The following is a 14723-nucleotide window of genomic DNA, read 5'->3' as shown; positions in this document are numbered from 1 at the left end:
AGTGTCACGGAAATAATTATGGATGTCACAGTACCCAAAATTAATTATGAGCCTGAGAACGAGAATATTATTTTTTTTGGGTCCCCCCTAATTTCCCCAAAAGGGAAACCAATTCGACATGCTCTTGGTTCTTGTCATGGATTTGACTACAAACGGGCCAGCCAAGGGTCTGTGCTAGGTCCATTAGTCCGTCTATTTTTTCAGCCCAACAATATTTTGTCATACAAAAGTTGTACTGAGAACCAAGCCTAGGTATATGTCGGCGTACTTGCCATGTTTTAGGAACACTTTTTGCTTCCAAAACAGCAAGACGCTACTGCTGGTACTCAGAAAATATCTATGGTTTTATCTCCGCTGGGAGCTCATCGATGGGAAGTGCCGACTATCTTTTCTTTTCTTAGCCTCGCTATGACTAGTACTTCTCTGGTTTATAAAAATGAAGAGCTTGTACTTTATCTTAATAATCGAATCCAAGTCATCCGCAGAGGGTGTAAGAAAACTTATCTGGCTTAGCAAGGTAAAGAATAAGCTAATTACTTGATTGCTTTTGCTTAATTCTTTTTGTTTGCGTTGCTACAAGTATATCTGAGCTCTTTCTCAGTAACATGTTATCCATGACTCCAAGACTACAGTTACAAAATTTTCAACGTTGGCTATATTCCAATCCATTTCTGTGTTAAAATTGAAAATGCATGCAGCTCAACCAAACAAGCTTAATTAGTACTTGCATAAAATAAAAATAATGATACACTGAGATTTCTAGCACGAGATGTGTATCGGGGTGTACGCAGTTGTGTGCACGCACACAAGAGATTAGTCCCTGATGTAGCGGTTCTGGTGACCATAACATCATAATTCACGCCGCAACCACTCTGAGACTGGGTCCATTGTTCGGTCCATAATTTCAGAAATTGTTCATGTTGCAGTAGGATATTCATCATCATCACCAATCCGCCATTTGCTTCTTCAGGACTTTGGAGCTTTGAGATTTTTTATGACCCTTGTCCTTGTATGAATTTCTAGAGAAAACGGCCTTCTTTGATCCTCCCTGTGCTGCTTTTATTGCATGGCGTCTTTGTTTGTTTAAGCGCTTAAGCAGTTCGGGATCTTCAGTATCAGCTTCAGTGGGACTATCCTCATCGTCCTCCTCATCCTCCTGAAACAAATTAGAAACAGTTTGTGTAACGATAAATTTAACCGAATGTGGAAACTATTCTGGTATGACCAACTTCAAGTTGCCATAGAATTCAAGTTACTTTAACTTTTATATAAAACAACCAGGCCTCTTACTTCTCGTTTCATATTTGATTATTTTCCTAATTTTTGAAAGTTCTCTTTTACTTTTCATTCGCATAAGTTTTCTATGTTAGTTGAAACTATAGAAAGCAAAGGCACATGTATACCTTGGGTTCGGGATCTTCAGTACCCGGTTCAATAGGAGTATCCTCATTGTCCTCTTCATCTTCCTGAAACACGTTAAACATGCTTTGAGTTTCTAACAAATGAAACAGAACCCGGAAACTACTGTAGTACAACCAACTTTAAGTTATCATAAAAATACAACTGTAACTTTTACATGAAACAACCAGGCCTCTTACTCCTCGTTTCACCTTTTCGAAAATTTCAAAAGCTCTTTGTTTTTCCTTTGCGATAGTTCTATGTTAACTTAAACTAAAATCAAGCAAAAGCATATTTTACCTTCAGTACACATATGTATACTTAAAACTAAAATCAAGCAAAAGCATATTTTACCTTCAGTACATATATGTATGAAAATGTAGTTAAACAGATGATACAAAAAGCTACAGTACACAAAATTATTCAACGCCATCATCTAGAAGCTACAGCACCCAAAATACTAATTAGTAATTTGGTAAAGAGCTTACGAGGCATACCAAGTGCAAAGAATCCAAATTACTGACGTTAGCATCATTTTCATCATTGGGGAGGCATCCTTCGTCATCAGAATCTATTTCTTCATTCATTTCACCTTCAATAAACTGCATCATTAAAAGAGAAATGGTCGTAACCCAGCACAAAAGATGGATGAGCAGTAACATAGCCACAAAAATAAAACAAAGATAAGAACAATGTGAAATTTCGAGTAAAACCACACTTTTTAAACTAATGCTTGAACAACACATTTTCTGATACCAAATTACTGATCCAATATATTTCGCTTACGCTTATTTATGTAATCGAACAACATCACAACCAAGATCTCATCTCCACTACTGAATTGATATTTACAACCTAAAGAGATTGCAGGATACTTTCTTGTTCTCAATTGTTTATGGTGAGGACAGACAGGTCAGAGACTAGGAGGCTTAGGATATAAGTGAAAAACATGACAGCACATCTTACGGAAATGAAGACAATATATAACGAATGAGCTGCAGCAACTAAACCACAAAGAGGCATAATCCAGATTGTAACACAAGGAAAACACGTCTGGTGACAAAACCCAATAGATTTTATACTAAAAAGAACCGTGATGGATTAGCATCACAAGTACATTTTTAAATTCAAGCCAAAGTAAGAGTTGCAACTGCTTTACTCTGTACCTTTTCAATAGCTTCATTGTCCTTCTTTGTAAACCCACTTGCAGCAAGTTGTTTGTCCAGGGAATCAACAGGTTTTATCATAGAAGCAAAGGTAGGCCTTTCGTTTTCGTCTTCATCAAGGTTGAATCTGAAAAAGAATGCAACCATCAACATGCAGATTAAATATTAAGGTTTCAAAATCAGGAAGGAAGGAGTTGTAATGAGATTTAAGTTACAATTTTTCCAGGGCACAGGAAAATAAGTAAGTCCCACATACGGACAAGATCAGAAAAACCAATGAAGGGAGAAAGTTACTAGGACCAAACCAATGCATAAACCATGAAATATCAATATCCCAGGCTTGTTAAGTATTTGATCTAACAATACTTAAAAAATATTGAGCAGGTCGACCACTGACCTCCTGCGGAAAAACTTGTATATGCATTCAACATCACGATCGAAGTACCTGAAAAACAGGACAGCGGTGAGTAACTCACAGAGATTAACCCAAGTAAACATGAACGATCGTTACCAAAACTGTTAATTAAAATTATACAAAGGTGTCAACAAGAAATTTGAAGTATGACGACATACATTTCAGCATTGCGATGGTTAACAGATACCATCTGAGGAAAATCAATCATGGTAACCTTCTCGTCATCATCAATCTACAATTTACACGGGATAAAATGAATTACGAAATAAATATAGCACAACAAGCCACAGTGCGAAATTTTGCATCTAAGCAAGCACTTGAAACAATAGGAATACTGCAGAAGCCAACAGAATCCAAAAGCACAAACTAAGAGTAGTTACGATCTGCAGGTTCAGAATGCCCGAGATATACATAAATTATCTACAGGGTCTGAACTACTTAGCATTATGTTTAATTCATTAAAATCAGGGTCTGAACTACTAACCATTATGTTGAATTCATTAAAATCACAATGGATAAGACCAACTTCAGCCAAACGAACAACAAGACCAATAATTGTTTCAAACACAATGTCTGGATTTTGAATTTCTTTCACCTGCACACTGGGTAGGGGAAAAAACAACTGATTGGTTATCACAACCCGCAACTTTCTTGCAAGACAGCAAACAATGTTTTCAAATTGCACAATGATCAGCTGATGAAGATAGGAACTACATCTGATATTCTTACACTGCAGTTGAACTTTGTTCTATACAAGATTTAAGCGAAAAAAGACATTATGTGGTCGTCAAATATACAGATAAACTTAAGAACTTAAAAGCAACTCCTCTTACAGTGAATAACCTTGGACAAGTCCCATAATCACACAATGTCTATTACAATCCACAGCATTTGGCACAGGAAAACCATTCTCCTCCAAGGCCTAGACAAGCAAGCAAAGGCTTATTAATATATACACCATTTGAACACCAAATTCAAGAAATACAAGGCAAAACAAACTGAGAAGCAAGTAAACCTTCATAAAAGCAAACTCCTTGAGTGCAGCAAGTCGTGACAAGTAAAGCCAGTTATAACTACTGCGGTGCTGTAAATAATCACGCTTAGCTTTGACAGCTCTGAAAGAAACTCTACCTAACCTATGCAGCTTCATCGCCAATATTGTACCATCTTCTGTAGCCACCTCGTATATATCTTCACAGAGGAAAATAAATATCAATCAGACACTACTCTAAGTTCCAGCAACCAAGTACATTCATACGAGAGAACTTACCTGACTCCTTCCCGACACCTATTTGCCGCCCAATTGATGCAAACACTCCCCGGTTAACCAAAGTCTTTATAGCAAGGAAATCATACCCAAGGTATGTAAGCCGAAAACCATCATCTGCACACACAAAACAAGTCAACCATCACAAACAAAACTCATTAAAACTCAAATTTTACAGCAAAAGCTTCTGAACTACTTACATTTAGAAGAATCGTGATGAACCAGCTTATGTTTCAACAAATTCTTCAACACCTTATAAGTTCCTCCATGCCTATACATAAACCCCAACAACATCAACATCCAATCATCAAAAACACCACACATTTTTCATGAAAACCGAATCTTTTTGTGCAAAGAACCTAATTCTGTGAAATTTTTGACAAACCCATACTCAAAAATCATGTTAAAATCCCTTACCATTAATATTCTAACCCTAATGGGATACTGAGTTTAAGAAAATTAGATACGCAGCAACTAAAATTAGGTCAAAATTAGTACAAACCCAGACTGAAAAATCATGGTAATTACACATAATCAACTAATTTACACCAAATGGGTTCCTCAATTTGAAAACTTCCGATACAGGGGAACTAATTAGGTAAAAAATTAGTAACTTACTTGAGGCAAGCTATACGACCAATTAACTCCACTGGTACAATTTCATGCTGAAAACAAATAAAACAACGAATTCTCATCAGAAATAAGAAGAAAAAACAGAGGAAATCTAGGGAGTTAAAAGAGAGGTAGAGAGACTTACGTTTCTCATACCCATCTCGACAGAAGTAAGAACCCTAAAATCATCTTTAGAGAGGTACCTCAATACATCTACATCTAACTTCATAATGTGTTATTTGATGATGAATTAAGAGTTCGAAACTGTAAGTTAAAACCCTGGGCAGAAACAGAGAGGGGAGAGTGAAAATAATGGAGGTGGAGGAAGAAGAAGAATTTTGTTTGTGAATGCGAAGAGAGAAAGAGGTGAAGGAAGAGGGTTTTGGGCCTTTTGGGGTTTTTCAAGTGAGCTCGGGTGGTGTTATATAGCCATCACCATTTTAGATTGGGGGTAGTTTCTGACTCGTCTGACTCGTGTAGGATGTTCTTGGTCTTTTTTCTGATACCTCCGGCCATCACCATTTTAGTTGAGAAACTATATATTATTTCAGCATTCTCCCATTTTACATCAAACATTGATACAAGAATCTTTAAGTGATTAAAACGTGTTATAATTAATGCTTTAGAGAATAAAAGAAATCCTTCATTGGTAGAACTATCCAGCAAGTCTCACTTTTTTGCTCAAGAGGTTGAAGAAACCAACACATCCGCCAATGAATCAGTATTTTTTAGATATACAAAACCAACGATTTGTAGAAGAACACGAGTACATGACCCAAAAAACATGACCCACTATGAAAGCATAAACCGTCGTTCTTTAATTTAGTTCTAGTTTCCTCCAATATTTTACGCGCTAAAAATAAATTGGTGTATAGTTTCCTCCAATAATACTATTCTGATTATTGGCTTACTCTTTGTGTTATTAGCAAGCTAAAAAACCTGTTTCAAAATTAAACTTGATCTTTATAGCTAATAAGTCATGCAGTTTGAAAACAAATTGAAAAGCTAGTGAGTTGTTTACATAAGACATGCATGCAAATATTGTGGAGCATGCGACTCTTGGTATAGCACTTGTTGACTTTTAACAACCTAGCTTAATTGGGGGCCATAACTTCTAATTGGGGGCATGCAATACGGGACAAAAAAGGTCACCCAACCCTAATTTGGATCACTCTTTAAAAAAATATTTTCTAAATGGCAAAACTGCCCTTATATGATTAGTATTAGGAATTAATTAGTTTGATTAGTGTGGTAAGTGTATTTAGATTAAAATATGATTTTAGGAAAAAAAATTGTGGAAAATGTATTTTATGTGTTTTATGTGTTGAGAAGAAGAGGAGGAGTTTTGAGAGGAAAACCTAGGATTTTTACAAATGAGTGATTCAAGTGGAGGGAATAAGATTGGTGAAGCTTCAAATAACAACAATGATTGTGTTGATGGTAAGATTGTCTCAACTAATGATATGGGTTGGATGTTTGATGAGGAGATGTTGATAGAGGAAGGCATGAACAATGGTTGGAATGAAGATCACATTGCTCAAGATGAAGGAACCAACACTCAAAATGAGGAACCCCAAGGCCAAAACAATCCAGGTAAACTTCCTATACTCTTCAAATTGTTTGAATGGTGCTCCAAGTGGTCGATTGATGGCCACCATTGAAACATCCAGTGTTAGGGTCGTTATAGTCGAGTGTAGGATAAACTAACGACTCTCTGTAGTCGTCATCCTTTTTGAGACTATTTTGACGACTTTCACCTGCAACTTTTACATGTTATAAAAAATCGTTAGCGCTGTTTGATGAACATTGACGCCTCTTTCAGCTAGGTCACGCAGAGTCGTTAGTCTTTTTTCTTTTAATGTTGCCGACTCTAAAGCCAAAACTTTCTGTAAATAGAACAACAAGGGTCGTCATAAATTTAGTTATATTTACTGACGATCCTGTGAATTTTTTTTGTAGTCGTTAGGTTGGATAGTTATATATATTAACGACTCTTGGGCTGGAATATCATATTTTTTGATTTCATAGAATCATTTCATTGATTCGTAAAAGGAATTCATCTTGCATAGCATTGTATTGAAGGAAATGAAATAAAATAGATGATAACAGTGCACTTATACACTTAATCATATATGGCGTAGTTATACATAGTGTCTTCCAAGATAAAGTAGCAATCGTGGAGCTTAAACTTTCCCCATGAAGCTCCTCATAATGGCGATACGCCTTCCCCAACTGAAAATGCAAATATACTTAGTATCGATCAAAGATTTTTATAAGTTTTACCTCTTGTTCAAATACTTACTCTTACAACACTCAGCATATCCGGAAAGGCTTCCCTAACAACCTTAAGTTCTCTTTTCAAAACATCACACTCGAATTGTATCTTCTGGAAGCGTTCCTTGACTTGTTTCAAAGACCTTGAGTTGCAATTTCCGTCCAAAGCCACAAAAACGATGAATACGCGGTTCCACTAAGCATCAGATGTTTCATCAATGTCTTTGTCTAGACTTTCAAAGTGGTTGGTGACTGTTTTCCAAGCTCTTGTAATGGCACAATTCTCTTCATTAGTGAATGGAGTCATGATGTTTCTCTTTTTTTTTGCTCTTAAATGGTAATTAAATGAGAAGGAGAAGAGGAGGTTGATAATTAGGTTTTTGATATGGAATAGGTGAGATATGGGCCTCTATATATAGAATGGAGCGACCAAACTGCCTCAACCACATTTCGTTGAGTTAAATTCAAAAAAAAAATGCAACCACTAACATGAATCGTTAATCCGTAAAGATTAAAACCAAACGACTCTTTATATGTACCAGAGAACGACTCTTAGACTCGTTATTTTATATGTATACAAGGTGAAGATTCAAGGTGAAAACTGGGCAGAGTTGGTTATATCTATCAATGTAGAGTCGTCACTTTATAAAAAGAGTCGTCATATGTCGAGAAAAGGGTCGTTTGTCTACAGAAAATCTGGGTGACGACTTAAAGAGTCGTTCACCTGTAAATTATGCTGACGACTGTCTGGGTCGTCATATTAACATCTTACAGAGTGACGACCCTATACTGATTTTGTTGTTCTTTTTCTGTAGTTGGTTGTACGGGTAAGCTCTCAACCTGAACCCCTCGACACTATCGGCCCGGATACCTCCCAAGCATATATGACCGATTTGGTACGTTTTTATTGTTTGAGTCAATGTATATCCATACGAAAATTGTTTAACTAGTGTTTTATAATTAACATGTTATTTGTTTAATGTAGACGTGGAAAACAAAGGCTGAGGTCAAGGAATGGATTATTTTCAAGGCAAAATAGAATATGTACGTAATTGTTCAAAGCAAACACGTTGATTGTAAGCAAATGGATATGGTATGCGAGAGAGCGGGGGATAAGGAAGAAAGTCACAAAGGGAAGAACTATAAGTATGTGAAAAATACAACGAGGGTCTACAAAACTTCGTCGAAGAAGATAAAATGCCCCTTTAGGATTGTTTTCAAAAGGTATCCCGAAACTCTACTATGGTGGATGTATAGTATTCCAGATGGTCGTCACAACCATCCTCCACCTAGTACTCTTTTAGGGAACCCAGCATATGCCGGATTGAAACCACATCAAATGGAAAAGGTTCGGCAGATGAAGCGATGTAGGCCCCTTAAGATTCTAAATGCAATAAATGCGGAAGATAAGTCAAACTTGTTTATTCTTTCCACAATCTACGCTGCCAAAGCACAGATCAAGAGAACTAAATGGGATGGTAGATTAATTATGCAACAATCAGAGTGGTTGGCAGAAAAACATAACTATGCCATGCAAACAAGGGTCGTTCCGGGCAACAAAGTGACTCATATTTTTCTTGCCCATCCTAGGATGATGGATTTGGCACAGTGCTTTTACCAGGTCATGTTCATAGATTGCACCTATAAAACCAACAAGTATAACATGCCGTTGTTGAACGTGGCTAGTCATACTTCGGATAAGCAATCATTCACCGTGGCATGGTGCTTTATGGAAAAGGAAGAAATAGAAGATTGTGTTTGGGCTTTGGAACAAGTTAGGTTGATTTACCGTGGCGAAGAGACACCGCAGGTTATATTTACGGATAGGGATTTTGCAGTCATGAGTGTCATTCGTCAAGTTTTTCCCCTTGCTCAACATTTTCTTTGTACGTGGCACATCCAAAAGAATCTTTTTAATAATTGAAAGAATCAAATCCAAAAGATCAAATCTGCAAAGGGTAATCAACGTTCCAAGGAGGAAGACGAGAGTCTTAGTAAACTTTCAAAAAAAGAGATAGTGGAAGAGAAAAAGAAAGCCAAGGAAAAATTTGATGAAGAGGGGGATGTATGGGAGGATTTCTGCAAAGATTGGGACCTTTTGGCCCATTCGAAGACCGAAGTAAAGTACTATGCAAATTTGCAAAAGTTCATCGATGTTTGGAGTACGGATTATAAGAAGGTGGTCGACTATTTCCAAGATACCTGGTTGAATCCTTGGAAGGAGAAGTTTGTTTATGCATGTACCAATAAGTACAAACACTACCAAAATGAGTCCACCAGTATCGCAGAGAATTCCCATGGACGTTTGAAGAAAATTCTTCGAGAAAACACTGGTGGGGTAGTTACTGTACAGGAAGCTATTCATGAGCACGCCCAGGATGATCTTAGCAATATAGTGACTCAGATGGAGTATAGTAAGGACCGTTTTTTGAAGCAATACCTGGAAGACAAAGAATTGCTACGCGGGGTTTCGCACCAAGTGTCATGGTGGGCAATAAAGCATATGATGGTTGAACTTCACAGATTTCGAGCGAAAGCTTCAAGTGGAAAAGTGATGAACTGTAATTGTACAACTGAGACGTGGCTTGGCCTCCCGTGTGGACATAAGCTTGGTGGTTACAAGTCGCTTATTCCTATTGAAGATATCGATCCTTTTTGGAAGCAACTTTCATTCACCCCTAATCCCACAGGAGCCGCTGATGAACAATTTGGAGACCTTGAGATTGGCAAGTATATCAGTGAGAAATATCAAAAAACACATTGTGCAGGAAGACAAATATTGGTTTCTAATTTGTGGTCGGCTTCCCGTAAGAGCTTGGGAGTAGAAGAAGAGCCAATCAAACAAAAACCACCGGGCAGACCAACAACAAGAAAATCATTTAGAGAAACCGTGAAGGCGGCCAAGAGTTGCAAAAGTGACCCGTCACGGCATGATTATGTCCAAGCGGAATATACAAAGTATGAGAATTCTTTCCTCCCCAAGGCAAAGGGTCGACCAAAAAAGGATGATTTGACCCAAAGTGAAACAGAAGTGAAACAAATAGAAGACATGGATGTTGCAGAGCATGTGGTCGGTACCCAGAAAAGCCAAACTAGCGGAATGGTGACCATAAGAGGAATTAAGGGAAATCCGCGCACCCCTAGAGATTCTCAAGGAAGAACACATCGTGTTACTTATACTTTGTATAAAGAGTACACCGATCAACTTCCCCACGTCATCTTGGATCACCTTATATCCACCGACGACGTCGACGACGATGGAAATTGTGGTTACCATGTTGCAACGGAACAATTAGGTCATTTCAACGAGGCCGACGAACTTAAGCTCACCCAAATCCAATATGCAAGGAAAAAAATGGTAGAAAAGCTTGTTCGGGACAAACAACTGTATTTGACAATGCTCATGGAAAGAGATCCAAAAGAGAGGGAAATGAAGTTTAGGGACTTGGTTTGTAACGTGAAATGGAGGACGGGGTCGAAAAAGGCCGGTTATAAGTTTTGGATGCAAATTCCTTTTGGTGGTTGATGAGTGCCAAATAATGTATATATTTATCCCTTTTTGTTGGCATTTTAACTCATCTTTTGTGCATTAATTCTACATTTTATCCCATATTCTGTATTTTCATTGTTTTCAAGAATAAATATTTTTCTTACTTAATTTTATATTTTTAGGTAATAAATAAAGTTTGGATGAATTGCGGAGCGGAATAGAGCAGAAAAGTAGTGAAAAGCCGGGAGGAATTACGCAAGGAAGCCGCAAAGAATGGAGCGCACGTCCAAAAAGCTAGGAATGGGCTCAAGAAGGAAGAATTGTTCTTAAAGAAGATATGGGCTTGGCATACCCAAGGCCCAAAACCCTTACCCAAACCCATTTTCTATAACCAAAACCGCCTCCATCTTCAGCCGTCGGATTGGATCCATCTCATCATCCGATGGTCGCTCCTTCATCGCGCATCAAAATCTGAAGCTCCTGCAAAACACCATAGTGCCTAAATTCCAAGCCTTCAGATTAGATCACATTTAGATCCTACGGTCGCTTCTTTGTCTGCGCATCAAACCTCGATACTTCCGCTTAACACTACAACACCTAACTCCATCCGTCACCGTTAGTTTCGTTGTATATCTGCATCCAACGGTCTCTGCCATCCTCTTCACTTTTAGCCGTTAGATTGATCCATCATCTCCACATCCCACGGCTCATCCTCGCTGTTCATCCAATTTGCTACAACCGCCCAACACCCGAGCACCCGATACCTATACCCATGCCAAACATCCCCTTCCCCTTCTTCCATCGACATCTCCTCCTCCATACCCTTTGCAGAACCACCACCACCTTCCCCACCTGCTCTGACATCGCCACCACCACTCCATACGCCACCAAACCAACCCTAAACCTAAACCCATCATTACCATCACGTCCTATCTCTTTATCAACCACTAATTTCTCCAATTTCTCATCTTTCTTCTCACTGAAACCCTAGGTGAGAAATTGGGGATATAAGTGATGTTAAAGCAGAAATTGAAGCAAGAGATAACATCAGGAGAACAATTAGAGGCGTGGGTCGAAGTCAGAAGCAATTATCAGTGATTAGGTAAATTTTAATAATTTTTATAAGAACCCTAATTTTTCTGATTTGGGAACTTTTTGGGGAAATCAATTGTATGTCTAATTGAAGCATGGGTTAGTCTATTAGGGTTGTTATCATAGTTAGGTAGGATTTTCTTTGATTTATTTTGTATTTTCACCAAACCCTAATTGGACTGATGTGGTCCTGATTTTTGGGGATTTTGTTTATTGGTATAAATAGGTGTAAGGGTTGTGAATTAGAGGGGGGTGATCTCTGGACTAGCCAGAAAAACACCTTGTTCTGTTTTATGTCACAATTTCAATTTCAGTTATTGCATGACAGTGGATAGTGGATGTTATATGATGTTTTGATTTTTATCTTGAATATTGAGAATGTTGTTTCAATTAGCATATGTGATGAATGTTGATGCTGTTAACATGTGTAGTATGAGCTAATTAGCAACAAGCTAAGGCTTTGATGAAGCCTTGGTGCACTGTCAAATGGTAAAATTGCTAGGATAGGATGCCATATGCTTGTTTTTCTTATGCATTGGGAAGAAAGCAGTGCTATGATTGCTTGTGATTGATTGTGCTGTCAAAAGACAGTCAATACTAGGGGTATTTCTGTTAGCAAGCTGTTTTTCTTTCCTTTCTATTGTATGCATAGGACTCAACTCAACCTAGGAATATGCTATTTGATTAGGACACAAGGTGGAATCTAAGCCTTGGCTTAGCCACAATTTCCTTCTCAGTCACTTAAATTTTCAGTCTTGCTTTGCTTCAAATTCAGTTTATATTTCTTAGCTATTGTCTTGCAATTTGTAGTCTCTGTGCACTGAAAACAGTGCACAAAATCTCCCTCTGCCCTTGGCTTCCAAGCCTTGGTTCTTAGCTGTTTTCCTTGCTGCTTTGGTTCTTTACTTCTGCCACTTTGTATGCAATATTGCTTTGTCTTGCTCACTATCTCCATTGTTAGCTTAGGTTTCTCTTATAGTGCTCCCACTCCCTGTGGACTTTCCCCTGCTTTCCTTCTATTCTATAAACTTGGCCTTGTATACTTGCAAGTTTCTGTGTGTCTTTGCCTGTCACACCAAGTTTTTGGCGCCGCTGCCGGGGAGTGGTGCTGCCATCTGCTGTTACCTGAGCTGCTGCTGCTGCTGTTGCTGCTGCTACTGCTGCTGTTGCTGTTGCTGCTGTTGCTGCTGCCAAGCCAACTGGGCTGCCAACTGAAGCTGTCAACTGGGCTCGCCTATTTCTGTTGCTGCTGGGCTCTGTTCCAACCTTGGTTGCTGGGCTTGCACCAACTGAGCTGGGCTTAGTAACCTCAATTTCGCTGGGCTTGCAACTTCTGCTCCTGGGCTTGCCTTTGCTGCTGGGCTTCGCTGCAGATTCTGCTGGGCCTGTGTTGCTGAGTCACTTCAATTGTTGCTGGGCTTGAGCGTGAGCTTAGGACGATCCTAAAGCCCAACTGGGCTGTGCAACTAAAAGGGGACTAAAAGCCTATTTTTGGGCTTCCCTCCAAAAAACAAGTAAGCCTAACCCATGAGTTAACCCACTTGGGCCTCATTTAAATTCAAATTCGGGCTTGTAATAATTAATTTAATTATTTCTTGGATTGTAATAATTTTTATTTATTTTCTTTTTCTTTTTTTTTATTTGGGACTGTAATTAATTTTTTTTGTTTTTGTTGTTTTTTTTTCTTTTATTTTTCTTTTTCTTTTATGGGCTTGTCTTAATTATTATTATTGTTTTTATTTTCTTTTATGAGTTGTGCTAATTTATGCTAGGTTTAGTTCAAAATTTTTTTTTTCCAAAGCCCAATTTTAAACCAAAAACCAAAATCCCTTGTTAGTCCAACACCCATTCAAAACCAAATCTTCATAACCCTTGTGGGCCAAATTGTTTCCGATTGCTCTGTCTGACCAACATGTTAGTTAAGGTACCTACTAGGACATGATTGTGACCTACAGAGACCAGATAAATAGACTTGTTAGAATTAACCCAGACGAACCTATCGAAATTCTAAGTTCTGAGGGAGACAGTCCAGATCAACCAGAAACAATGGGAGAACCCCGTACCCTCAAGGATTATATGTACCCAACTAGAGCCAGTCAACCTTCTTGTATTGTGCTGCCCGAGGCTAATGGCCATTATGAGCTGAAATCAAGCACAATACAGATGCTTCCTATTTTTAGAGGTGTTGAGAATGAAAACCCGTACCACCACGTGAGAGAATTCGAGGAAATTTGTGGAACTCTGCGTTTCACTCAAATGTCCGACGAAACCCTGAAGTTAAGGCTTTTTCCTTTCTCCCTGAAAGATAAGGCAAAGGCCTGGCTCTATGCTTTACAGCCTCAATCCATCATGACATGGGATGACCTCATAAAGGAGTTTTTCAAAAAGTTTTTCCCGAACCACAAGACTACGACAATTCGTCAAAGTCTGAATAGCTTTGTGCAATTAGAGGGTGAAACCTTAGCTAGATACTTGGAGAGATTCAATGAATTATTGCTCCAATGTCCCCATCATGGTTTTGAAAAATGGAGACTTGTGCAAATTTTGTATGAAGGTCTAGATGTGTCCACCCGAACAACGGTTGAGTCGATGTGTAATGGTCTATTCGTAGATAAAACTGCTGACGCGTCTTGGGACTTCTTGATTGAAGTAGCTGAAAAGACGCAACAGTGGGAATCCATCCGTGAAACCAGAAAGACTACATCCGAAGCAAAGGCTTTTAGGATTGAAGCGGATTTCGAGGGTAGAGCAAACATGGCATCAATAGTTAGGAGATTAGAAGAGTTAGAACTACATAAAAATTCAAAACCTTCCACCACTACTCTCCGAGAACATGTCGCTTCATCTGTTTGTGCTGCTTGTGACGACCCCAACCATCAATTCCAAAATTGTCCAGATTTGCTTGCAGTCCAGGAGTCTAGGCTTGAACAGGCACATGCCATGTTTCAGAAACCAGAGCATAACCCTTATTCACAGACCTACAATCCAGGATGGAGAAACCACCCTAAC

At 38.5% G+C, this 14723-nt stretch overlaps 1 protein-coding gene across 1 annotated transcript; it reads right to left on the bottom strand.

Annotated features, from left to right (window-relative positions):
• Positions 1–627: 627 nt before the first annotated feature.
• LOC113320304 (serine/threonine-protein kinase rio2-like) lies at positions 628–5235 on the bottom strand. The gene is made up of 13 exons (XM_026568230.1): positions 5004–5235; positions 4865–4911; positions 4447–4517; positions 4250–4363; positions 3995–4170; positions 3813–3901; positions 3464–3581; positions 3138–3211; positions 2962–3009; positions 2565–2691; positions 1896–2000; positions 1404–1466; positions 628–1156 (listed from the first exon to the last, which is right to left on the bottom strand). Exons 1-13 carry the CDS (start codon positions 5085–5087, stop codon positions 944–946), a joined length of 1329 nt encoding a protein of 442 aa, XP_026424015.1. The 5' UTR covers positions 5088–5235; the 3' UTR covers positions 628–943.
• Between the last annotated feature and the right edge of the window lie 9488 nt (positions 5236–14723).

This window comes from Papaver somniferum, chromosome 1 (genome assembly GCF_003573695.1).
Source record: "Papaver somniferum cultivar HN1 chromosome 1, ASM357369v1, whole genome shotgun sequence".
Classification (NCBI taxonomy): Eukaryota; Viridiplantae; Streptophyta; class Magnoliopsida; order Ranunculales; family Papaveraceae; genus Papaver; species Papaver somniferum.
This window is presented reverse-complemented; position numbering and strand designations above follow the sequence as displayed.

Excerpts from the sequence above, each read along its gene's own strand:
- LOC113320304 (XM_026568230.1), bottom strand. The coding sequence starts at position 5,087 with ATGAAGTTAGATGTAGATGTATTGAGGTACCTCTCTAAAGATGATTTT. Across the intron at positions 4,518-4,864 it reads GGTCGTATAGCTTGCCTCAA|GCATGGAGGAACTTATAAGG; the intron begins GTAAGTTACTAA and ends GTTTATGTATAG. Across the intron at positions 2,692-2,961 it reads TACAAGTTTTTCCGCAGGAG|ATTCAACCTTGATGAAGACG; the intron begins GTCAGTGGTCGA and ends ATTCTTTTTCAG.